We start from the raw sequence: 24,818 nt of genomic DNA, 5'->3' as shown, positions 1-24,818 counted from the left end.
TGATGATATGACTGTGACTTGTAAGAGGTTGATGCGTAATTTGTAGATGAAGATATTAGAAAGGTGACTAGAAAGAGGTGACATGTCAGTTACTTAGAGGATGCTTGGGGGAGGAACATGACTATGAATTAGAGAAAAGACTTGCTAGAAAAAGGAATACAAAACCCAACTCCCTAGTAAATTTTTTTCTCAAAATTTGCTGATACACAATGAGCATTTTTTGCTCGATTTCTTGAGGGTTTGATTCAGAGGATTTAAGAGTATTGGGACGTCAATTCAAAGGAAAATCACTAAATCAAGTTTTGCTCCATTATGATACTTAAAACCTAGTTTTTCTCGTCATAAGTTATCTTTCATTAGTTGATGGTTTTGAGTGTTCTTTGTTCCAATCAACTCATCTTCACCATAACTCTTGATTCATGGAAGAAATTTAATCGATTCGTTATGAAAGCCTCCTCACTACAGCTAATTGTGAAAACGGGAAAGAAACATCAATGGTGCTTACCTCTTCTCTTATTCTAGAACTAATTTAGAAAATTTAGAGAAATTTATAGTAGAAACCGAGCCAATTTTGGTGGAAAGTTGAGCATTCTCAACATGAAATCTAATAGAATGAGTATTTAAACTATTAAAAGGTTGGTGAATTTTTTATGGAAAATCTTATTCTATATAGAAGTTTAATGGCGTCGGATCATAGATTGTTTTTTTGCATTCATAATCTGCTTTTAATCTTTTAGAAGAAAAGGTTGGAGTCACTCTTCAAGTGCTTTTAACATAGATGGTGATCAAATAACACCTCCATACTCATCATTTTCTTTCAAAAAAAAATTCTTAAAACCCTCCTTCCAATCCCTCGAGATTTTCATTCATTCCTTCCATGAGTAGATTTTCTTTCCTTTCTTTCCATTGGTATCAGAATGAAGTTTTGATCTTGGGACCTATGGGTTATGGGCCTGTTAAGATCGTACAATAACACACACTTGATCAAGATGAACACAAAGAACAAGAGAGACAAAATACAAGGAGGAGGAATATTGACTAAAAGTTTATATGGATAACTTTAGATATGAACACCAAGAGAGAATACAGAGAAAGCACTGTATGTATGATGGGTATATATATGGTTTCTGTTTACTATGTATATATAGTTTTAAGAGATATAACCACGTATTATTTATAAATATATACCCTATATTTCTTTACCAATTTTTTACTATAAATAGTCGTTTACTCTATTTTTCACATATAGTTTTAAGTTTTAGTAACAATAACAATGGAATAATTTATAAATAGACAGGCTCCATATCCAAAAATTCTACCATTCAATAATGTATAAATAGACAGCAGGTTCCGTATCCAAAAATTCTCCCCGGGAATAATTTATAAATAGACACAGGCTACGTATCCAAAAATTCTCCCAGACTGGTCCATTCAACCAAGCATTTCATTCTCAAACGACTATCAGCATGTTTACTGCACCATACCAATTGAGGCTTTGCACAACTTCAATGTTCTAACATCAACACATTTTGTCAACATGTTTGTTAGATTCTTTTCACCCTCTATCTTCTCCAAACACATCATCATCTTTTACTAACCTGCGAGTGAAATGGTATCGTCTTCTGTATTTTTTCTTTGAATGATAGACTAGACTCCTCACTATTTGTATGCCACTTTAAATATCTGCATAAAGATTTTCTAGTGCTGCTTCTTGCCCAATTCTTCTAGATAGTCTGTCATCCATATCATCTCCTTTCTAGCTTCAACTATTGCTATGCTCTTAGCCTCAGTAGATGAGAGAGCAACGTATTTCTAAAGCCTAGACATCTCATCATCCATGGCTTGCTCTCACTTGGTTGTATCCTCTGACTGAAGAGCATCACCAAGGGACTCTAGTTCCCATTCATCAGCCAGCAACAAATGTATGAAGGTAATACCTATTTTCATACTCTGATAGCTCTAGATGATCTTCTCAACACCTGCTCAAGTGTCACTTGATCCGCCTCTGGTTCCTCAACAACAGTCTTAGGAGTTTCTTGAGTACCTATGATAAGAATCACTGTGTTCCAAATGGACCTATTGCCAAGAAGATTCAAAAAATGTCATGAAGATATGTCATCAACAGAATTCAAACTTACGCGCTGAGAGCTCAATTGATTTCAAACCTGTCACATTAGCCACTCAAGTACATCACTTTGTTAGAAAGAACTATTTTTAATTTCATAAATTATGTAAAAGTCAAATGGTCAATTTGACTTATTCTTTTGTGGAGATTAAAGGGGATCGAAAATAAATCCCGTCCACAAATCTCTTTTGTTGAGAGACTATAAATACCCACAATATGTTATGTAAAATTTAGATTCGTGGATGAATGTAATTCAAATCTCAAATTGGGACGTTTCCCTTAGAAATTCGAGCATCATATTTGTCATTTCTAAGTTTCAAGCAATTTTTGGGGTAGAATTGCACTTGAGCCATTCAATCAAGCCTTGATCAAGTTAGATTGTGTAGTGACTCAATTTAGAACAAGTTCCAAATCTTGCTTCTAGATCTTCGATCGTAAGAGGTAATCTAATTCTAGCCTTATCTCTTGGTTGATCCAAAATTCGTATAAGGAGGTGTTCATTACTTTGATTCAAGGGTTCTTGCTAAAACAAAAGCTTAGATCGTTGGGCTGAGGATTAGGGTTGCCTTATCAATCTGCTCATCACTAGGTGAATCTTTCAACAACTCAACCACAACTCTCACTTGCTACGTTGTCTTGGAACCTTTCTTCTCTTTATTCTTATACATGACATTTTCATGAAAGGTCAAGTCACAATGTCTCATAACTTTTCTGTTCTTGTCATCCCAAAACCTATTTTCGAACATGTTAGGCTCATAGCCCAGTGCTCAGCGTCAAGTTTGTCCTTCTTCTCTGGATCAATACGAACATACGTAATACAACCAAAAGTTCTCAAGTGAGAATACTTGAGTTCTTTTCCTGTCCATACTTCTTCTGGCAACTTAAACTCTAAGGGTACTGACGACCCTCTATTGATCAAGTAGACTGCTATATTTATAGCGTCAACCCAAAATGTCTTTGGCAATCCAGAATAAATTCTCATACTCCTTGCTTGCTCATTCAAAGTTCAGTTTATTCTTTCAACAACACCATTTTGTCTTGCTTTACCGGGAACTGCCCTCGTTAATCTAATTCCCTTGAATTTTGACTTGTCGTACTCTCATCTATTGTCATATCCCAAACATTTAATCTTCAAGCCAATCTGATTTTCAACTTCAACTTTCCACTTCTTGAAGGTAGCAAACACATCTGACTTGTGTTTCAGGAAATAAATCTACACTTTACTGCTAAAATCATCGATCAAGGTGACGTAGAATTTTGATCTGCCAAGGGATGGAATTGGAGATGGTCCCCAAATATCTGTATGGACCATTTCCAACCACACTTTCTTCAATTATCTGGCAATCTTTCTGAAGCTAGCTCATTTCTGTTTGCTCATAATGCAGTCATCATAAGAACCCATATCACCAGATTTTTGACCTTCTAAAACTTCTTTCGCAACCAGCATCTTCATTTCTTTGACACTCATATGTCCAAGTTTATTGTGTCATAGACTTGAATTTGAAGCACTTTTAGCAACAACAACCATGTTCATACACCCTGTAGTGGTGTATAAGTTTCCAGATTTTGTGTCACATGCTACCACCATAGCACCCTTCAAAATCTTCCATGAACTCTTCCCAAACTCTGTTGCATAACCTGTGTTATCCAATTGACTAATAGAGATCGGGTTCTTCGTGAGACAAGGATTATATCTGATATCCTTTAATGTCTACTGATTTCCTGCCGGAGTTTTTATGCAGACATCCTCTTTTCTTTCAATCTCAAAATTTTTGTTGTCGCAAGATACACCTTCTCGAAATTTCTAGACTTGAAATTTCGAAAGAGCTCTTTATTTGGAGATGAATGAAAAGATGCACCTAAATCCAAAATTCAAGATTCAATCAGACTGTCCACGCTGAGGATGAGAACTTCCCCAATGTCTCCAGCGAAATTTATAGAGTCATCATCATCTTCTTATTTGCGATTATGCTTCCTCTTTCATCTTGTACAATTGTCTAAAAGCGACATTATTCGTCTTGTACAATTGAACAATTTTCGCATCAAATATACCTTGTTCATAATCGACGATTTTTCTAACATATTTAACAGCACCTTCAATAGATCTGACATTTTCTTCTCCTTGATTATGTTGAATGCCACATTTCTGGACAACGTCAATCAGATCAATCTTAGGGCCTGACGATTCTTGAGCTTCCACTGTTTCGTGGTCATGGTATCCGGTTTCACCCTCAATAGCGGTTTGTGAAGATATTTCTGGTACAAATAATCTTCAATTTGCATCTTCTAAAAATCGAAATCGGATCCAGTAAACTTTTCCTTTCCAATCTTTGAACTATGGGCATGATATAGAGTATGTAAATATACCTAGTAAGCACGAATCATTGGTTTAACTGAATAACTAAATAAAATAGATAGACCCTTCTCTTCGTCTTAGGTCGACGGATCTTCTCCATTGAAAGATCCCCTATATGGATAACACATATTCCCGTTCAATGAGCCTAATTCTAATTGTTTGTTCCGAAGCAAACCACGGGGCAGTTAGTCCTATTTAGATATTCACGACCAAGAAACACTGGATTCTCTTTCGGGTAGGCCCTGAAAGGAGAAGGAAAGCTAGAATGCCAACAGGCATCTATTATTGAATTCACCCAACCCAATAGTACCCCAGTTTTGGAACATCCTTGATCTAGCAAAACACCAGGGTTTACTCATCATCACTTTTTTCTGCCTCAAAAAACTCTCTCTAACAAGTGGGGACAACATGTGCTACCATGGTTTTGATAAGCCACTTAGCTTAGTGGTAGAGCGCGTGGTTTTTAACCACGTAGTTGTGGGTCTGATCCCTACAGATTGTGCTATAAATTATAAATATCTTCAAAAAAACCCAATGACTCTTTGTCTCGAGAATAGTCTTTAATTGTTCTATAAATTAAATATCTGCGAAGAACCCTAAACTCTTTGTCTCGAATATAGTCTTGAGCAAATATCAATATATACCACCAACCTAATACAAAATATGGGTATAAAAATATACCCAATAAATAATACTCATTTGTAGGCTCTCTTATCTTTGACCTAGCAAAGATACCACGGTTTACTTTCATCGTCACTTTTTTTCTGCCTCAAATAACTCTCTTTAACAAGTGGGGACAACACGTGCTTACATGGTTGTGACAAGCCATCTTAGTTCAATGGTAGAGCACAAGGCTTTTAAATACGAGGTAATGGGTTCAATCTCGAGAATAGTTTTAAGACATACCACCCTAATACAAAATATGAGTATGATATAAAGTATATAAATATACCTAGTAAGCAATATTGATCTACAATAGTTGTGACAAGTTGTCTTAGCTCATTAGTAGAGCACGGCTTTTTAACCATGTGGTCATTGATTCGGTCCCCACATAAGGAGCTATAAATTAAATAGTTGCAAATACTCTAACAAATGGGGACAACATATGCTATCATGGTTTTGACAAGCCATTTTAACTTAGTGGTAGAGCGTGTGACTTTTAATCACGTGATCGTGGGTTTGATCCCCATAGATGGTGCTATAAATCAAATTGCTACAAATACTCATCTGTAGGCTCACATTCCATCTTGACCTTGCAAAGACACCACGGTTTACTCTTGTCACTTTTTTTTGCCTCAAATAACTCTCTATAACAAGTGGGGACAACATGTGCTACCATGGTCTAGCAAAGACACCTAAAGAAAAAAGGCTCGAATTTGCCATGAAGTTGACAAAAATCATCACTAGCATCCGTACCTTACGTGACAAGGTGGAAAAGATCTTCATCGTCAAGAGTTTCTTTTGACATGTTTCTCGAGATTCATGTAGATTGTTACATCCATGGAGACCTTAAGAACATGACAGTTGATCTCACATTCACAAATTCATGTAGATTGTTACATCCATAGAGAATTAACGACCTTAAGAACATGACGATTGATCTCACATTCACAAATGATGAAGAGTCCGCACTTATATTGGCCAGAAGATGCAAGGTTATGGTGATCCCTTTCGTAATTCTTTCCATCAATCCATCTTGTAACTTATTTTGATCCAATCAGCAAATAGATGGCATCTCTCAATATGATCGAATAGTTTGTAGCTAAAACCTAATAAAAAAGGAGATCAATGTTTTGTGTCCAATTCTTGATTAAAATTTATGTTTCTATGTTTCATTTTACTAATTTTAGTAGTACCATGATCATATCTTTTCATGACACATATGTGTTGTTTATAAGAATCTATTTTTATTGGGACTTATGAAACAAATGTGGCGGGCTTGGATTCGAGCTCAGGTCTCCACGGCCACAGAATTCTCACCACTAAACTACAACCACTTAAATATTTAGCCATCATTACTCACTTTCGTGATTAAGGATAAACAAAAAAAAACTTATAATTTGCTTATAGTGGTTTTGAGTTATGTTGATATGCTTCAATGGTTCGTAGCTAAAAAAAGGTCAATGTGGCCACTGGGATTCAAGCCCAAGTCTCTATAGCCACAACATGGAATTCTCACTACTAAACTACAACCATTTGGATGTTTTCCAATAAGTTTCATTCTAATGTATGCAATCTAGAACATCGTATAGGATCATCGCATAGACGGACTACTTTGCTTGTTTTCTAACAAGTTTGTCTTAAGAAAAAGGATTTGACTTTGCCATGAAGTTGACGAAAATCATCACTAGCATCCATTCATTATGTGATAAGGTGGAAGAGATCTTCATCGTCAAGAAGTTTTGTCGAGCTGTTCCCTTGAGATTCATGCAGATTGTCACCTCCATCAAGAAAATCAACGACCTTAAGAACATGTCGGTTGAGGAGGTTGTTGGTCGCTTAATGTCCATGAGGAGAGACTTCGTGACTATGAAGACGAAGATGATGAGAAGAATGTCTTACTCACACCTAAAGAGTGACTCGCACGAACAAAAAAGAAAGATGTGGCTCATTCTTCATTTTCAGGTATGAAGGGACATGGCAACCACAAAAAAAGAAAGCAAAGGTTGTGGGTGTGGTCACAAATGTGGCAACAAAGAAGCCGTGAAAATACTTCACAAAACCATGACGATACGAATCCCTAGAAGGACAAGAGCATGATTAAATGTTACTTCTATAAAAAAAAAAATACGAGTATATGTGGTAGAATGCTACAATAAGAGCACAATAAGGAGGCAAATCTCACATCCACAAATAACGAAGAGTCTGCACTTATGTTGGCCGAGAAGATGCTCAATGAAAAGAAGGTTATGGTGCACCCCTTGAAGATGGAGAAGACCAAGTGGAGACCAACATGTGGTACCTAGACAATAGAGCAAGCAGCCACATGTCTGAATATCGGGAAAAGTTCAAGGAGCTTGATGAGAAGTTCATCGGAAATGTGAAACTTTGCAACACATCAATTATATTGATCCAAGGCAAAGGATCCATCTAGTTCTAGTGTAAGAATAACGATCAACATCTATTGACCAAGGTATATTGCATCCCAAGTTTAAAGATTAATGTTATTGGCCTTGGTCAAATGATAGAAGAAGGTAGCAGAATGGAGTTAGTCAATTCGTTCTTCAAGATATTCGACAAAAATGGAGCTCTGTTAATGAAAGTAAAACGGTTAATGAAGCTTGAAATTGTTCAAGGTTCTTCACTTCGAGTAACTCCTGCATGTTTGTAACCTTAATCCTTGCTAGGGTCTTGGGACATTATCAAGTTTGTTTAGTCCTGGGTTGACTCTGTCTTCTTCGAAAGAAATTTTAATTTTGCAACATTCAATTTCTTCCACTCCTCTCTTGTATGCAAAAAAAAGTCTTACATGTAGAAACTTCTTGTAATTTACTCCTCTATTTTTTAACATTCTTTTTAATCCTGTCTCTAGGCTTCTTTGGTTGAGATGACAAGTTTGATGTCCCATATTTGTTACGCCCTTATGGCCTTTCTCCAAGCCTCCTTGGTTGAGATGATAAGTTTGATGAAACACACCAACTTATAGATTGCTCTTTGCTGATTAAAGTACCCTTTTGTTTCTTCTTGGCTCTGTTCTTTGGTTCCTTTTACTCCCAACCCACTGGTTTCTTCTTCTTTTTCTCGTCGTCAATGACAATGGATACTTTCAGAAGATGTTTATGTTCTTTCATTAGAATCTTATACAGGCAGCTTCCATTACTTTATTATGCTCAATTTCACTTTCGTTTGTTGGGATTCAAGTCTATGTCTCCACCGCCACAACTTAGAATCTATACCACTAAACTACTACATCCACTTTGATGTTTATCCCATCATTTTAATACCAATGTTGATATCGTCTTGAGGGTCCACAATTAAAGATAAGCTAGCAAACCCCTAATTATCTCCACATTATATTGTTCGTTAAAATAATGATGAACAAATGTGTGTACTGGACATTGTCATCTATCATCTCATCATTTAATACCAACTTTGATCTCACGGTTCACACTTAAGGATAAGCTAACAAACTCCTAATTATCTCAACATTATATGGTTCATTTCATACAATAATAGAATACTATGAGAGCTCATCTTGATGGTTTAGGTTAAGATAAACTAACCAACCTTTTACCATTTCCTACTAACATAATCATATCATTTCCTAACTCATGAACATGTGTTATTTTTAAGAAAGTAGCTTTAAAAATTTATTTCATCAAACTCAATTTCACTTTCAAATGATTTGTGTTATTTTTAACGGCAGTAAAAGTAATGTTTTTGAGAATTAAAAACAAATGTGGCTACTAATTGTCCACCTCAAGCTTCCATGGTTACAACTTGAAATTCTACTAATCGTTTCAGCCCAAGCTTCCATGGTCACAACTTGAACTTCTATTAATCGTTCAGCCCAAGCTTCCATGGTCACAACTTGAAATTCTCACCATTAAACGGTAGCTAGTTTGATATTTAGCCCATCATTCATCATGGTCTAGTTTCTTGGGGCTCATTTACCAACTCATCATTCAATACCAATGTTGATTTCGTCTTAACGGTTTGAGATTAAGGATATGCTAGCAAGTCCTTAATTGTCTCCATATCATATGTTAGTAGAGTATAATGAGAGCCCATCTTAACAGTTTAAGGTTAAGATAAGCTAGCAAACCCTTTACCATTTTCTACATAGTAACATGATCGTATCATCTCATAACTCGTGGGCATAAAAAAAAACAAATGTGGCTATTGGGATTCAAGCTCAAGTCTTCACAACTACAACGTAGAATTCTTACTACTAAACTAGTGCCACTTTGATATTTAACCAATTCATCATAATATTAGACTCTTGGGGCTCATTTATCAACTTAAACTAGTGCCACTTTGATATTTAACCAATTCATCATAATATTAGACTCTTGGGGCTCATTTATCAACTTGTCATTCATTACTAACGTTAATCTTATTTTGATTGATTGTTCATGATTAAGGATAAGCTAGCAAGCCCCCGATATCTCCACATACAATACTTTGAGAGCCCATCTTACCATTCAAGGTTAAGATAAAAAAAAATAATAATAAGCAAACTTTTTATCGTTCCCAACATAGTATATATAACATGATCATATCATCTCGTAAATGTCAAATGTGGTCGTTGGGATTTGAGTCTAGGTCTCCATGACCAAAACGTGGAATTCTCACCACTAAACTACAGCCACTTGGATATTTAGCCAACATTCATCACTTTCATGATTAAGGATAAACCAACAAATTTCTAAAAGAACACAAATGTGGCTGCTGGGATTCAAGCCTAGGTCCACGGCCACAACATTGAATTCTCCACTAAACTAGTGGCCACTTGGATATTTAGCCAACATTCATCACTTTAATGATTAAGGATAAACCAACAAATTTCTAAAAGAACACAAATGTGGCTACTGGGATTCGAGCCTAGGTCCCCACAGCCACAACGTAGAATTCTCACCACTAAACTACAGCCACTTGGATATTTAGCCAACATTCATCACTTTCATGATTGAGGATAAACCAACAAATTTCTAAAAGAACACAAATGTGGCTGCTGGGATTCGAGCCTAAGTCCCCACGGCCACAACATTGAATTCTCACCACTAAACTACAGCCACTTCAATATTTTGCACGTCATTTTTTATAATCTACAACTAATCATGTTGGGTTATGAATTCTATACAAGGTGGAACAAGAACCATACCAAACCATTATTGTCATACTAAAAGCATAACAATGTTATTGAGACTTGGAAAAAAAATGTTACAGAAAAATGTCAAATGTGGCTAATGTGGCTATTGGGATTCAAACATAGATCTCCATAGCGACAACGTCGAATTCTCACCACTAAGGTTGTGATCTTGTTCATTGTGGCTATGGGATTCAAACATAGGTCTCCATAGCGACAATGTCGAATTCTCACCACTAAGGTTGTGATCTTGTTTAATACCAACCTTGATCAATAGGGTTGGGTTGTGATCTATAATGATTTTTAAAAATCAACAAAAGTAGTTGTTGGGATTTTGAGCTGAGTTCTTATGGCCTACTAATCAGAGATCTTATGGCCTACTAATCATTTAAAACCGATGTTGATTTTCTTTTGACCGATCATGATTAATGATAAACTAGCAAACTTCTAATTGTCTCTGAATCATATTGTTTATATTGTGAGAGTCCATCTCGACCGTTTAAAGTCAAGTATAAAATAGCAAACCCTTTAATTTTCTACATAGTACCATGATCTATCATCCATAACTCAATGGCATTTGTAATTTTTAAGAATCCATAGTAAAAAGAAATATAATTTATTACGTCCATTAGGAGATTTTATCATACGAAATCAAAATTTGAGATGCATAACAAAACCACTCGTTCGAGCGTATATCATAAACTTTAACAGCGAGCTAAACATATTAGTAACCCTTCCCTAAACGTTAGAATGTAAAAGCATGGAATAATTGTTAGTCCAAAAGGGCTTATTGTAACCGTCCGTAAGAGCAATACAAAATGCCGAAGAATTTGTTCAGTCGGTATGAAATTTTCCTGTATAAGAAGAGGGAGAGGAAAGGGTGGGTGGAAGGAGAAAGATCCTATAACCGCCAACAGACACCACGAAAAAACAAAGAGATGTTTGAAAAGAAAGTAGAGAAGAAAAGACAAGAATCCTACTACTCACTACTTTTTAACTTGGTTCTGGTGGGATCAACTTCAAACTTCGCATCCATTCACAGAAACTGGGATCATCGAAGTGGTAAAAACTACTTTTCAGCTTTGTCCGCTGCTCTGTGGACAATGTTCTAAGTTGTGGAAATCTCGCCTCCTGCACCAATCAAATTAACAATCTCTTAGCGTCCAATCAAACGACTCGACACCATCCTTTACAATCAAATGACCCCATCCTGAATCTTTACAAGTCAAATCGGATCATCAGAATCATGAACAATGGGTTATCTTTTTTCTTTCATGCTCACCTGTTCGTAAGGAGGGTCCTTGTGTGCTGGTATCAGCCGAGAAACGAAATACCGAGCCTGAGAGCTCCCCTCCTGCTTCAAATTAAATGGGTTATCGTTATGAGAGAGATACAGTAACCTTTTCATTAAGGGAGATGAAGAAGTTGTAAAAAAGAAGTGTCCAGAAAAGGGAACAACAAACACAATCCAATTGACAGAAATAAGAAAAGAGCAGAACTCTGTCATTACGGCAGAGAAATTGATAACTAAAAAAACCACAACGTGAGAAACATATAGCATCTATAGCGACACAAACCTTGAATGCAAGAATCCTGGGAGCTGGAAACCTTGTTTCAGTAAGCTCTTCTGCTAGTGTTCTGCAAGCTGCTAAAGCAGCTGCACTTTTTCCTTCTTCAGCTGCAAGCTCAGCACCCTAAGTACACCAATAACAAACAGGAAAACGAATTAGAAGATGAATATTTGAATGACAAAAAAGTTCAGAACATTTCAAGGCTATGACTGTGAAGAATAGGAATAATCGAAGTATAGATCAGAAAAGCGGGCGAGGAGAGGACACTCCTTCCCTATCTATGTGCCTGTTCATCTGGCATTTAAGAGTTCATTTAATGTACTTTACAGAAAATGTTTTCATGAAAAAACTAGTATTATTGTTGGAAACTATCTGGTATTGCTTACGTTCATCAGCATTCAATTGTTTTTCATCTTCACTAGTTTTAAATTAATATAAATTTGAGTTGCAATACACTTGAAAAACACATATTCATTATAGTAAATAAACAATAGCTTCTAAATATATATGAGAGAACTTCAAAACAGCAAAATGGTCGTATCTATTCTCCTACATTGTAGTTTTTGTTATTGGAAAATTCTCAGGAAATTGTAAGTTATGGATGAGTTTATTGAATATAAAATTTTCCCTTTGTTCTCAACTATTTTTCTGTTGATTAAAACTGGTAATGAAATCATATTCCACTGAACAGGTTTTCCAAGTAAGGAAAAACTTTCACATAGCGCTTGATTTTCAAGACAAAAATACCAATGGTCGCATGTCCAGCAATTAATTAAAGATGATGCTGTAATATCATAAACTGAAGAAGCATGGCAAAAAAAAAAAAAATTAAGAAAAGAAGGTAGAAGGTAGAGCAAGTGGTAGCATACCAGCCAGATGAACACATCTGTTCCATGGTCAAGAACAACAGCAGCATCTGACTGCATAACTAGGTCATATGCTGGAAGCTCTTCAAAAGTACCCCCTTCCCGGTGCATTAAACAGCGAGGGGCTACCATGCGGAGGGAAAGTTCATAGGATGCGTTCAAAAACAAGTGTCTCAATACAGACCTTTCATCTTCATGACCAACAATGCTTCCAAGAAGAGGGCCTCTTCTCAAATGGAACAGAAGCTCCGGCATTGAAGATAGTTCCTTGGGAAACCGATAAATTTTTGACTTCGGTGACAGGGTCCCAAATTTCAAAGCAATATCTTTTACTCTTTCATCTATTGTAGCCCGCATCTCTACTGCATCAGACTGGGTTTTAGCTTGCAAGGCAGTCCTCTTGGCAATAAGGACTGCAGCTATTTCACCTTGAACACTTTCAAGATATTCTGATAAGCTATCAACAGTAGGCAATCGAATAGTCATTACTCTTGATATGTCAGCTTGATAAACATTTGAATATTGTACAACAAACTGGAAAAATACAAAATCACTCTTTATGTCTCTCTTAGTCTCCATGGAGAGTGAGAAGCTTTGGGCTTCTTCTACACTTAGCATTTGAATGTAAAGAGAGGTGTCGTTTTTGAAGGTTTCATGTGTGTCAACGTGTGCCTCTTCCCCCGGACCAACAACTTGGGTGATTAGAATGTCATCAGAACATCGTACTTCTAATAAACCATGAGAGCCTGCAGCCCTAGCAGATGCCCTCTGCAAGTTTACACCAAAGGCCTCCCCAAAGTCATCATGAAGAACCAAAACACCACCAGAAGCTTTTGCAAGAGGCTGCAAGATAGGAACTCTTACAGGGCAAGTTCCAGCACATAGAATGTCAACCACCGTATTTTGTCGATGAGCCTCACCCCCAAGATGTTCCATCCAATTTAAAGCAGTTTTTTCCATGTGCAGGTAATTTGGGTGACCGACAGAATGGGGAACTGACCCAGGGCCAAATGTATTAGGTCCACCAGCACACACAATAATTCTACTATTAGCCCCCGACCTTCTAACAACTCCTCGAGAAACTTCAGCAGAAGGTCCTTGGATTATGGCAAGAGCAACTTCAACTGCAGTACCAAGACACCTATCTCTAGAGGCTTCTGGAATGCTTGATTTGTAAGGCCTTAGTGATGAAATTATTGTATGTGCTACAGGGAGTGAGGCGTGCATTGGTGATAAATATATCCCCATTCCATAAATTAACCCTTTCAAAGACTCCGGTGTTGGTGATTTATTACCAGGAAGCACATCAGCAGAGGCAACAGATTCTTCTGAAAAATCATATACCGATACAGTACGGCCATACAGTATTATTCCAATTCTTGTTGTGGGGGAAACTGAATCAATAAAAGCATGCAAGGAGCTCTGGAGATGCTGAAGATGAGGCTCATCTAAAGACTCGTCAATAACCAGAATAACGGGTGCAGACGTTCTGGAATCAGAAGCTGGAATAAATCCTGGTCTCCTGTTCCCAGTTCTGACAAAATCAACCATAGATGATGACAGTTCTGGAAAATGACAAAGATCTTCTTTGCTTGGCGCTACGTATTCCCCCTCGCTTCCATTCAGCTTCCGACAAATTACACACTGCCACTGACCAGAACCAATTAAGATATTGCAATACAGATTCGAATAAGCTCCACAGCTCGGGCAACGATGGGGCTCACGCTGTATTACTTGAGGACCTGATGAAACCTCCCTCCCAGGAGAAACTAGTGCTCCAAAACCCAAACTAGGAACATTAGCTTGTTTCTTCTGCTTCAGCACCTGTATCAAGTTTCAGAAAGAAGTAGATTACAACATTAATGCCAACTTAATTTTAGAAAAATAAAAAGGTCATGACCATGGCATTTGCTTACAAAATATATAAATGGAAGGAATCATTGAATCAACTGAGGTTGGCAGTCAGAATTAGAGTGAACAGTTAACCTAACTTTCATCATTCATTGTAACAAACCAGGGAAAAAACATAAAAAGCAATACCTTCTGCGAAGAAAATAGAACATATGGCGATTCCCCAAGAGGCACTGAGTCCTCTGAAACATCAGATATCTGGTGTTGCAACCCGGTCGATGCATTCAAAAAATGTGGAGGAGTAGAAGCTGGTAAGGACGAACCAGAAGAGAAGACAATTGCCTGGGGAGATGCCGGTGAAGTACGAAAGGGCACAGCAGCAGGCCGGATGGGAGAAGTAAAAACAGGAGGTCCTGGGGGAGTACTCAAATGAGGAATGGGACTGCCAGTTTTAATTCCATTTGCCGATGAGGGTGCGGCTGGCGTTCTGATGGAAGGAGATGGCATCCGATCCGGTTGGAAATTTGGAGGAAATCTTGACGTTCCTGTCGAGATTAAGGGCGGAGGCATTGGATTTGTCTCAGCGCTAGGCGTTGGGGTATCGGATTGCGGGGCTGGGAAATTGGCAGAGAATCCAGGGGAAGACTGCGCTGAATAGGCCATTATGAAAACAAACGAAAAGAAAGAATCCGAAAGCGACGACTGAGACAACGATCGGAAATGATATGGCAGAAACGATCAAGTAATTGAAAAGGGAAAAACTCCTAAGACGAGCCAAGAAATAACTCCAGGGGAGAGTGGAAATCGATTGAACACCAGCCCAACGAATCCAGATGCATTGTAAATAATCCGAACAAGAACACGAAAACGAAGACCGATCAGATGAAAGGAATCAAACCATTACTGTTGAACGAAGCGAAAATCAGGTCAAATTCGTTTAACCTGCACAATTGAAGTGATGTTGACGCATATTCATCGATGAAATCAGAAATGCTAAGAGAGACGAAGATGGAAAGAGATCTAGGGTTTGTAGAAAATCATAATTGAATTGGAATGAGTGAACGAACCTGAAAGGAAAACGAAGTTGGGGATCATGGCGAATCGGGAACGCTCTCAAATCTAATGTAAAGAAGCGTTCGTCGTGAACACAGTGAGTCTGACTTCGCAGAGACCGGCAAGGGAGCGAACCGCCGTTGCAATTGGATTTCTCGGGAGCCGCGTAACCCGTCAGACAGCAATGTGGCCGAGTTCTACGGTGAAAACTCAACTACCCTGTTTCTGTTAATTAAAATGCCACGATCGAAGAATTGATTTAAAATCCAAAAATGAGAAAAAAGAAAATATACATATTTATAATTAAATATTAAATTTGTTTTAAATTATTTTTTAAAGAATTCCAAATAATCATTAATAAATGATTTTGAATTTTTTAAATATTTTCATTCTCTTAAAAATTTCAATATTATTTTGAAGCCCGTCAAAAAAGAAAATGATTGGAACAGAAAATTGATTAATACGTGATTGAATATAATTCTTTGAAGCTCCACTGTTCTCTCGGATTGGCTTTGGGTCTTTCCTGCGCAACTTAGGTGGAGGGCGAGGGGGCCTAAGCCATCAGTGAGATACGAGAGCTAGAATTCTAACCTTGTATCTGGACCTACTGGCCAAGGGACAATCTTAGGTAGACAGTTTCCTATGGGGCGTAGGCCTCCCAAAAGGTAACGAAGGCGTGCAAAGGTTCCCTTGGGCAAGACGGAGATTGGCCCTCGAGTGCATAGGCAGAAGGGAGCTTGACTGCAAGACCCACCCGTCGAGCAGGGACGAAAGTCAACCTTAGTGATCCGACGGTGCCGAGTGGAAGGGTCGTCGCTCAACGGATAAAAGTTACTCTAGGGATAACAGGTTGATCTTCCTCAAGAGCTCACATCAACGGGAAGGTTTGACACCTCGATGTCGACTCTTCACCACTTCGAGCTGTAGTATGTTCCAAGGGTTGGGCTGTTCGCCCATTAAACGGACAAGTGCTCTTGTCATTGTCTATACCGGCCCAAGCCCATCGCTAGTAGATATTTTCAGCTTTCCTTTTTGGTTTTTTTTTTCTCAAGTTTTTTAAGACGCGTATGTTAGAGAAAGGTTTTCACACTCTTATAAAGGGTATTTCGTTCTCGTTCCCAACTGATGTGGGATCTCACATTGCCACGTCCTTCTACGTTATTGTCATGTTAACTTTTTGTATAATATTCGAATGTATTTGTATTCCAATAATAGTTTCAAAGCATTTATGAAATAGTTATGAAGATTTGACAAACGCTCATCCTCGTAAATGCTCAGTTTAGATTTAATTTCGTGGATATTCAAAAACAATTGATTCAGTTGGTTTAGTCGATTAAGAATTAAGAATTGGGTGATGACCACGAGTCTATTTGAGGCCTAAAATGGGTTGGTTGAGAGTGAAACCTTCATTGTTTAGAGGTCGAGGATGATGATGTGGCTGTTTCAATTGAATGGGATTGAACACCTTCAATTTTATCTGTTTTCACGGATTCTCTTATATTAACTCGAATTAGGACCTCTGTGAGAAATTAGATGACATTCGAAGTTGCGGAAACGGGAAAAACAAACATGCCTAAACATGTAATGAAATACTGGTAGGAACCAACTTGGATATGTTAAATAGGTTTTCTTTGAGCCTAAGGGACAAAAAAATAAGCAAATTTAGAACCTTGCACCATGATTTATGGTGTTACATTGGTTAGGTTAACCTGAGGCAATAAAAATGACCTTGAGCATATTTTTATCGAACCAAGTCACTTTAAATAATATGACTATGTATGTTTGTTGGGTGAATATACGCGTGCCTATGAACATGAAACGTTGATTTAAGACCTCATGTTAGTTAGATTAACCCACTAAGAAAATATTAGCTATTAGTTATTTGAATTAATCCGTTGTCTTATTTAGATTTATGAGACTTTGAATATAGAGTATTTTGAAGGCACTTGAAAACAAATTCTAGAATCATAAGTAGGACTAAATAAGTTGGTAGAACTAAATAAGCTTGAACTTTACTCCCTGTTTTCTAGGTTGAACATATTCAATAGAATTGAACCAAGTAACTTATGAACAAGGGATGATGAATTGAGCCCTCTTATTTTGGGACATGATTTAGGAGTAGGGTTTGTTCGTTGTTGCTTAGAAGGGTGAGTTAACGGTTAAAAATACCCCATAAGGAAGAAGAAGCTAGATGCCACACTAAGCAAGAGGAACTCCCGAGCATGAGAGAACACGCACACGCACCCACTATATATACATTTTAAAATTATGAAATATCTCAATTAATTAGAATTTTTTTAGTAAAATTTATATTGAAAAAATGAAAATCTTAAAATTATTATATTTTTTAAAAAATAATACTAAACAGAGAAAAATTACACCGAGAAGCTCCGGGGACATATCTAATTCTTTTGATGAGTCATTTTATATAAAATTACTCCAAATAAAACGCGCTTAAATTTGGAATTAATTTTTTTTAAGTCTTTCTTAATCATCTTATCGCTAGAATCATTTTGATTTGAATGTGGTCTCGATTGTTCGGTGTACTCGAGCATCATAATTATTTTTTTCTTTTAAATTTTATTTGATCTTTAAAAAGATTTCTGAAAAATAAGAAAACTAGAAATGAAAGTAATATTTATAAAGATAACACTGTCGACTAAATTTATAAAGTTATGGTTCACCTAATTTACTTCAACCAATACAACTTAAAGCATAAAACACAATTCTGCGTTATACATAATTAGCAAAAAGATAAAAGGTAAGCAGAGTTCAAGTCCATTAGGACTTAGGTGTTGGGAGAGGAAGCAGCAGCTGAACTGTGGAGCTGAACTAAAGAGGCATAAAACCCGTCTTTGATCGCAATAAGCTTCTCGTGCTTGCCTTTCTCGACGATGACTCCGTTCTTAACAACAGCGATCACGTCAGCATTCATGATTGTCGAGAGCCGATGAGCCACCACGACCGTGGTTCTATTCACCATCACTCTGTCTAATGCATCTTGCACCACTCGTTCCGACTCTGCGTCCAGTGCGCTCGTGGCTTCATCGAGCAGTAGTATTTTTGGGTCCTTTATGATGGCTCGAGCAATGGCCACTCGTTGCTTTTGGCCACCCGACAACTGCAGTCCTCTCTCCCCGACATTTGTGTCGTATCCTTGTTGTAATCCACTGATGAACCTGTGTGCATTCGCGTACTCCGCTGCTCTTATTATCTCCTCCTCGCTCGCCTCCCCTCCCTTGCCGTATGCTATGTTGTTTCGTATGGTTTCGTTGAACAGCATTGGCTCTTGGCTCACCAGCCCCATTTGCTGTCTCAGCCATCTCAGCTGAAACTCTTTGATTTCTACTCCGTCGATTGTTATGCTGCCTGAATCAGGATCGTAAAACCTCTGCAATAGCGCTATCACTGTCGACTTACCACTTCCACTTTCTCCCACCAGAGCTACTGTCTGGATGGATCAAACACAAACACCGTATCATTATCATTATCATTATCATTATCATAATTATATGTTAGAAATCATGACTATGGTACGATATTGTCCACTTTGAATATAAGCTCTTATAGCTTTGCTTTAGACTTCCCCAAAAGACCTCATTTGGAGATGTATTCCTTACTTATAAACTCATGATCAATCCCTTAATTAGCCGATGTGGGACTCCTCTCCCAACAATCCTCCAATCGAACAAAGCACACCATAGAGCCTCTCCAAAGGCCTACGGAGCTCTCGAATAGCCTCTCCTTAATCGAGGCTCGACTCCTTCTTTGGAGTCCTCAAACAAAGTATACCCTTTATTCGACACTTCAGTCACTTTTGACTATATCTTCGAGGCTCACAACTTTTTTGTTCGACATTTGAGAATTCTATTGACATGGCTAAGTTACAGGCATGACTCTGATCCCTTGTTAGGAATCACGTATCTCCAAATTGGTATGATATTGTTCACTTTGAGCTTAAGCTCTCATGGCTTTGTTTTGAACTTCCCCAAAAGGCCTCATACCAACGGAGATGCATTCCTTACTTATAAACTTATGATCATTCCCTAAATTAACTAATATGGGACTCCCTCCCAACGATCCTCAACATCATAATCATTAAAGGAATATGATTTTTTGAGCAACCAACCTGGCCAGGACGAATGTGCAGGCACAGGTCTCTGAATATTTGGACGTTTGGCCTTAAAGGGTACTTGAAGCTTATATGTTTAAGCTCAATTTCTCCCTTCACATCGCCTAATACCGTCCCAGATTCGTCGCTGGGATCGATGCTGGAGGGTCTGTCTATAATTGCAAACACGGAAGCAGCAGCAGCCTTGGCTTTGGTAGTGTCTTGAGTCATGGAGCTCGAGTGAGAGATTCCAGTAGCTGCCATTGACAAGGCAAAGAACACCTGCGCTTCTCATATATGATTAAAAGAGATATCAAATATGAAACAAGCAGCAAAAGAGATGGGTAGAACATTGATTTACTTGAAAGACATCAGGAAACGTCGTTCGACCGTGCTGCACGAGAAGGGATCCTACGTAGAAGGTGAGGGCATATACGTTGAACAATATTAAGAAGGAGACTCCAAAGCCAACTCCACTAATGAGGCCTTGTTTTATCCCTGTTTTGAGAGGAGCTTCACATTTGGTTTTATACATATCCATCACTTTATCTTCTGCACAGAAAGAAGCAACTGTTCTTATGCCTCCTACTGCATCATTTGCGACTTGGCTGGCTTCCTCATACATACTCTGCATAGCCAAACCATCCCTTTATGAGCTATGCAAATTAAAACCCATGAGAGGAATTAGGTGACCATATATATATATATATATACCTTGGCATCACCGCTAAATCCCTGTATGAATTTGATTTGTATATAGCCATTGATTCCAATGAGAGGAATGAGAGCAAGAACGATGAGAGCCAATTCCCAGCTTGCAGCAAAAGCAATGGCCAAACCTGCAACTGCAGATGCAAGGTTGCCTATGTTCTGAGACAGCGAATCACCGACTAGAGCTCTCACGGATGCGGCATCGGACGATAGTCTTGCACCAATCGCCCCACTTGAGTGTTCAGGTTCATCAAACCAACTTACCTCCATACGAACCACCTTCTCGAAACACAGTGATCTAATACGTTCGATTAATTTACATCCCGCAACCGAGAAGAAGTATGCTCTCCATGGATGTGCCACCAGTGATGTCACCCCAAGAACTATGTAAATGAGAGCCCAGAACTTGGTATCCTTTTTCAGCTGATCCGGGGGGAGGTAAAATGTCTTGATGACAGTAGAAACTAGTAATCCAAAGATGGGAAGTAGCACCCCACACAACACTGCCCCAATAGTTCCAATTACAAGCACTGGAATCTCAGGCTTGTTAAGTGCAGCAAGGCGACCAAGAGAAACGGGAGGAGATTTTGAGGTCTCTTCAATTGTGTCTTCGATGTCACCAGCATTCGGTAAGTCGATTCCAGTGGTTAAACCAAACACAGACAAAGACCGGCGGCTACTGCGACTAACTGATGATCCCCTACTTATGGATCTCAAGTAAGACGCCCTTTGACTTGACTGTCTCATTAATTCCAGAGAAAGCTCTGTTCGATTCACATCTTTGGAAGCTTGTTCCTCTTTGTTCGCTTCCTGCAGGCGTATTAGTTGTGAATATGCGCCATTTGGATCGCTGATGAGTTCCGAGTGGGAACCTGCTCAATTACCACAACCAATGAAGAACATGTGAGAAATTAAATAAGGCTGTAATCAGCAATGAAGAACAACCATTACTCTTATTTCTACCTTTCTCAACCATCTTTCCTCTATGAATTACAGCAATCATATCAGCGTTCCTGACCGTGCTCAAACGATGGGCAACAATCACAGTACTTCTGTTGATCATAATCCTATCTAAAGCCTCTTGCACCACCCTCTCCGATTCTGCATCGAGTGCACTCGTGGCTTCATCTAGAAGTAGAATTCGAGGGTTCTTCAGAATTGCCCTTGCTATTGCAATCCTCTGCTTTTGCCCACCAGACAACTGAGTTCCATGCTCCCCCACCAGGGTGTTCAATCCCTAACACCATCAAAATAAAATTTATACATACATACATACATACATACAACTATACAAGAGAATAAATATATGAAGATGGTAGAACCTGAGGCAGTTTATCAATAAATTTAGCAGCATTTGCTAGTTCACATGCACCCTTAATTTCCTCATCGGTTGCCTCATCCTTGCCATATGCTATATTATCTTTAATGGAGGCACTGAAGAGTATTGGCTCTTGGCTGACAAGACCAATTTTCGTCCGAATCCATCGAAGCTGAAACTCTTTCAGGTTAATGCCATCGATGAGCACCTCACCGGACTGTGGATCATAGAATCTCTCGATCAAACTGATCACGGTTGACTTGCCACTCCCGCTCTCCCCAACCAATGCTGCAGTAGTGCCAGATGGAATATGAAGAGAGAACCCACTGAATATGGGTTCATCTGGCCTGGTTGGATAACTGAAATGCACATCCTTCAAATCTATGTCCCCTCGAATATCGTCTAATGTTTTACCCTTTGGATCGTAAACGTCAATGTTTGGCCTCCTTTCAATTGTCTCAAACATCTTGTATGCAGCAGCTTGACCCGCAGCAAATGCACTCAAGCATGGCGATATTTGTCCTAGAGACCTGAAGCAAGTCACATGTAGATGTTTCCATCAGAAAAATGAAGCTCAAAATGTTTTAATGGCGAAGAAGAATGTTATGCACTCACATTGAGCCTGCCAAAACAGCTATGATGACATTTATCACTTGGCCCCCATTATATCCTTTCTCTATTATCATCTTTCCGCCAAACCAAACAGCTAAAGAGTACGTACAAAATACGATCATCATTACCATGCCGATTCCTATTCCGCCTCCCAGGCCTTCCTTCACACCTGATTTGTAAGCCTGAGTTAGGAACTTCTTGTAACTGCTCACGGCTTGCTTCTCACCCGTAAATGATGCAACCTAAGAACATCGAAGTTTTAAGGTTTAAGTTTTAACGTTCATCTTTCCAAATAGTAGAGAGATAGATGAATCCTATACCGTTCTTATTGAGCCAATAGTCTGTTCAACAACATTTGCAGCACTGGCATAAGCACTTTGACCCCGAGAAGCCATTTGGGACATGTATCGAGCAATTGTTGCTCCTGCTAGCACAAGAAGAGGGATAGCAGATACCATTACCAGTGCCAGCAGCCAGCCTCTTACGAAAGCTATGGTGAAGCCTCCAATGAAGGTTGTAACTAGTTGAATGGTTTTCCCAACCTGTATATGAACAACAACAATGTTAGTTTCCATTTGTTTCATTGCATTTGTAAAATCACGTCGGAATTGTGAATTACGATACCTTCTCACCCATGGCATCTTGAATGAGGATGGTATCACCAGACATTCTTCCCACAACCTCTCCGGTATTTGTTTCGTTGTCGAAGAACGCAACATCTTGTCTCAATATAGTTTTCAAATACAACCCTCGAATCCGAGCAGCCTGTCTCTCCCCCGTCACTATCCAGCAAGACACCTCTGCAGATACGTTATCTAATTAAACACATCCCATTTCATTTATACACATATATTACAGTCTTATTTCGGTATCCACTTACGAAGAAACGCCGCTGCACCAGTTCCCACAGCCAAGTACACATAATTTAGGCACACCTAAATTCATCAGGTTGTAAAGGTCAATTAGCTGATGAGATACATGTATATATATGAATCTAGGAGCTCAGAAACCAAGCAATTTCATAATAGAATTTTCATTTAACCTTGGAAACTTTCGAAACGATGTCGTGCGTGTCCGGACTACTCCCAAAAGTATTGATCACTTGTCCAAAGATCACAGTCATTAGAGGCATTCCAATTCCATTCCCCATGCTTCCAATGATTCCAACTAGCATAAGTATGTAATCATATGAATCCGCAAACGAGAAGAGCTTAAGAAAAGGAACAGATTTTCCTTTCTCCTCTTTTTCTTCTTCTTTCTTCTTGTTCTTCACTCCTTTCTGCTCCCCATTCAAGCTCGAGTTGCTCGGTGCAGATGTCGATGGTGATGCCATATTCCCCTTCCCAGCCTCGCCCTCCTACTTTAATCTACTTCCTCTCTAACTAACGTAAATAACCGAAATCAGCACGCTAGATATGCATCAATGGCAGCAGAAACAAAAAGGATCAGATTATGAAACAGCTTGAATCATAATTTCAACGCATAGAAGTATATAATTTCATAAACCCTAGAAATTTTGGATCCAAAAACACAAGAAAAAGCACAAAACAGAGGAGGATTAAACCGAAAGGAAACGATACCTAAAGAGATGGATGTCGATGTTATGGTTCCAAACGGATGCACGAAATAGAACCGGTTATTGATTTAAAGCACTCACCGACTGCTTCTGGCTGTTCGTTCACTACAACGCATTTGATATACATTTAGTCAACTCCAACCTTCAAGAGAAACAGACAGAGAAGCAAATGAATATGGTGCGTTGTTAATACAAGCAAGCAAGCGACTACGACTACTTGATTTATTATATTGTTTCTGTGTGATTAATGAAGCAACGAAAACGACGAAGGAATACAGATAAGCTAAGGGAAGTACGTAAAAGAAGACGCAAGAATCAGGACCAAGTCCTCGTTCATTTTCTGGATTTCGAATAATCAAAAACTGATTCCGAGTGCGTTTTAAGCAAGAACAGTATATGAATGTTCGTCGTTTTCGCCGATACCTGTTCATCAAATCAAACCAGCATTCATTTGAGGAACGAGTGTTCATCTCAGGATTCAGAAACCGGCTTGTTGATTGAAGATATGATCAACCAACAACTTTTTCTTGACGGAGTATTCGGTTGACTTTGATCATAAAATAGAAGCAGAGGCCAGATATGGAACGTCATGTGATAGGTTTTTGTGTGTTTTTTTCGAATAAATAATATGGTGGGAAGCGGCCAAGGCTGTAAGGAAGTAGGTGTATCTGTTGATCCTCTCTCTCCTTTACTTTTCTATTTCTCATTAATGAGAGCAACCGCCTTCTAAAGAAGGATGGAATATAAAAGTAACATGGAAGCTCCCATTTTTTTTCCTTTTTTTTCCTTTTGAACTTCTAGAAGGCATAAAAATGTTTATAAAATTAGTAAGAATTCGAGAAAAATATAAGAAAAAAAA

The 24,818-nt window shown here is 38.4% G+C and overlaps 2 protein-coding genes, 1 long non-coding RNA gene and 1 other non-coding gene across 7 annotated transcripts; 2 read left to right on the top strand and 2 right to left on the bottom strand.

Annotated features, from left to right (window-relative positions):
• Positions 1-978: 978 nt before the first annotated feature.
• Positions 979-16,858, top strand: LOC111449420. The gene is made up of 3 exons (XR_002711614.1): positions 979-1,103; positions 8,848-8,857; positions 16,847-16,858. It is a non-coding gene; the product is annotated as an uncharacterized LOC111449420 (long non-coding RNA).
• TRNAK-UUU lies at positions 5,608-5,679 on the top strand. The gene has a single exon. It is a non-coding gene; the product is annotated as a tRNA-Lys (tRNA).
• On the bottom strand, positions 11,025-15,874 carry LOC111449419 (protein transport protein SEC23-like). Its single transcript, XM_023089296.1, has 6 exons — positions 15,646-15,874; positions 14,768-15,520; positions 12,731-14,551; positions 11,868-11,984; positions 11,573-11,644; positions 11,025-11,421 (listed from the first exon to the last, which is right to left on the bottom strand). Exons 2-6 carry the CDS (start codon positions 15,239-15,241, stop codon positions 11,284-11,286), a joined length of 2,622 nt encoding a protein of 873 aa, XP_022945064.1. The 5' UTR covers positions 15,242-15,520; positions 15,646-15,874; the 3' UTR covers positions 11,025-11,283.
• A 1,408-nt stretch (positions 16,859-18,266) lies between the features above and the next one.
• Positions 18,267-24,581, bottom strand: LOC111449418 (ABC transporter B family member 4-like). 4 transcript variants are annotated; one of them, XM_023089295.1, is made up of 13 exons: positions 24,383-24,581; positions 23,964-24,101; positions 23,426-23,765; positions 23,264-23,318; positions 23,008-23,183; positions 22,704-22,925; positions 22,387-22,625; positions 21,776-22,301; positions 21,417-21,690; positions 20,457-21,325; positions 20,104-20,370; positions 19,761-20,024; positions 18,267-19,082 (listed from the first exon to the last, which is right to left on the bottom strand). In XM_023089295.1, the coding sequence occupies exons 3-13, from the start codon at positions 23,714-23,716 to the stop codon at positions 18,420-18,422; spliced, it is 3,846 nt and encodes a 1,281-aa protein (XP_022945063.1). In that variant the 5' UTR covers positions 23,717-23,765; positions 23,964-24,101; positions 24,383-24,581; the 3' UTR covers positions 18,267-18,419. The 4 variants fall into 4 exon arrangements, with proteins under 4 accessions (XP_022945063.1, XP_022945060.1, XP_022945062.1 ...); XM_023089292.1 differs by having other exon boundaries at positions 23,426-23,792; positions 24,383-24,580; XM_023089294.1 differs by having other exon boundaries at positions 23,426-23,761; positions 24,383-24,580.
• Positions 24,582-24,818: the final 237 nt, after the last annotated feature.

Source organism: Cucurbita moschata, unplaced genomic scaffold (assembly GCF_002738365.1).
Source record: "Cucurbita moschata cultivar Rifu unplaced genomic scaffold, Cmos_1.0 Cmo_Scf00011, whole genome shotgun sequence".
NCBI classification, from domain to species: domain Eukaryota; kingdom Viridiplantae; phylum Streptophyta; class Magnoliopsida; order Cucurbitales; family Cucurbitaceae; genus Cucurbita; species Cucurbita moschata.
The sequence above is the reverse complement of the archived record's forward strand: the minus strand, read 5'-3'. Positions and strand labels throughout refer to the sequence as shown.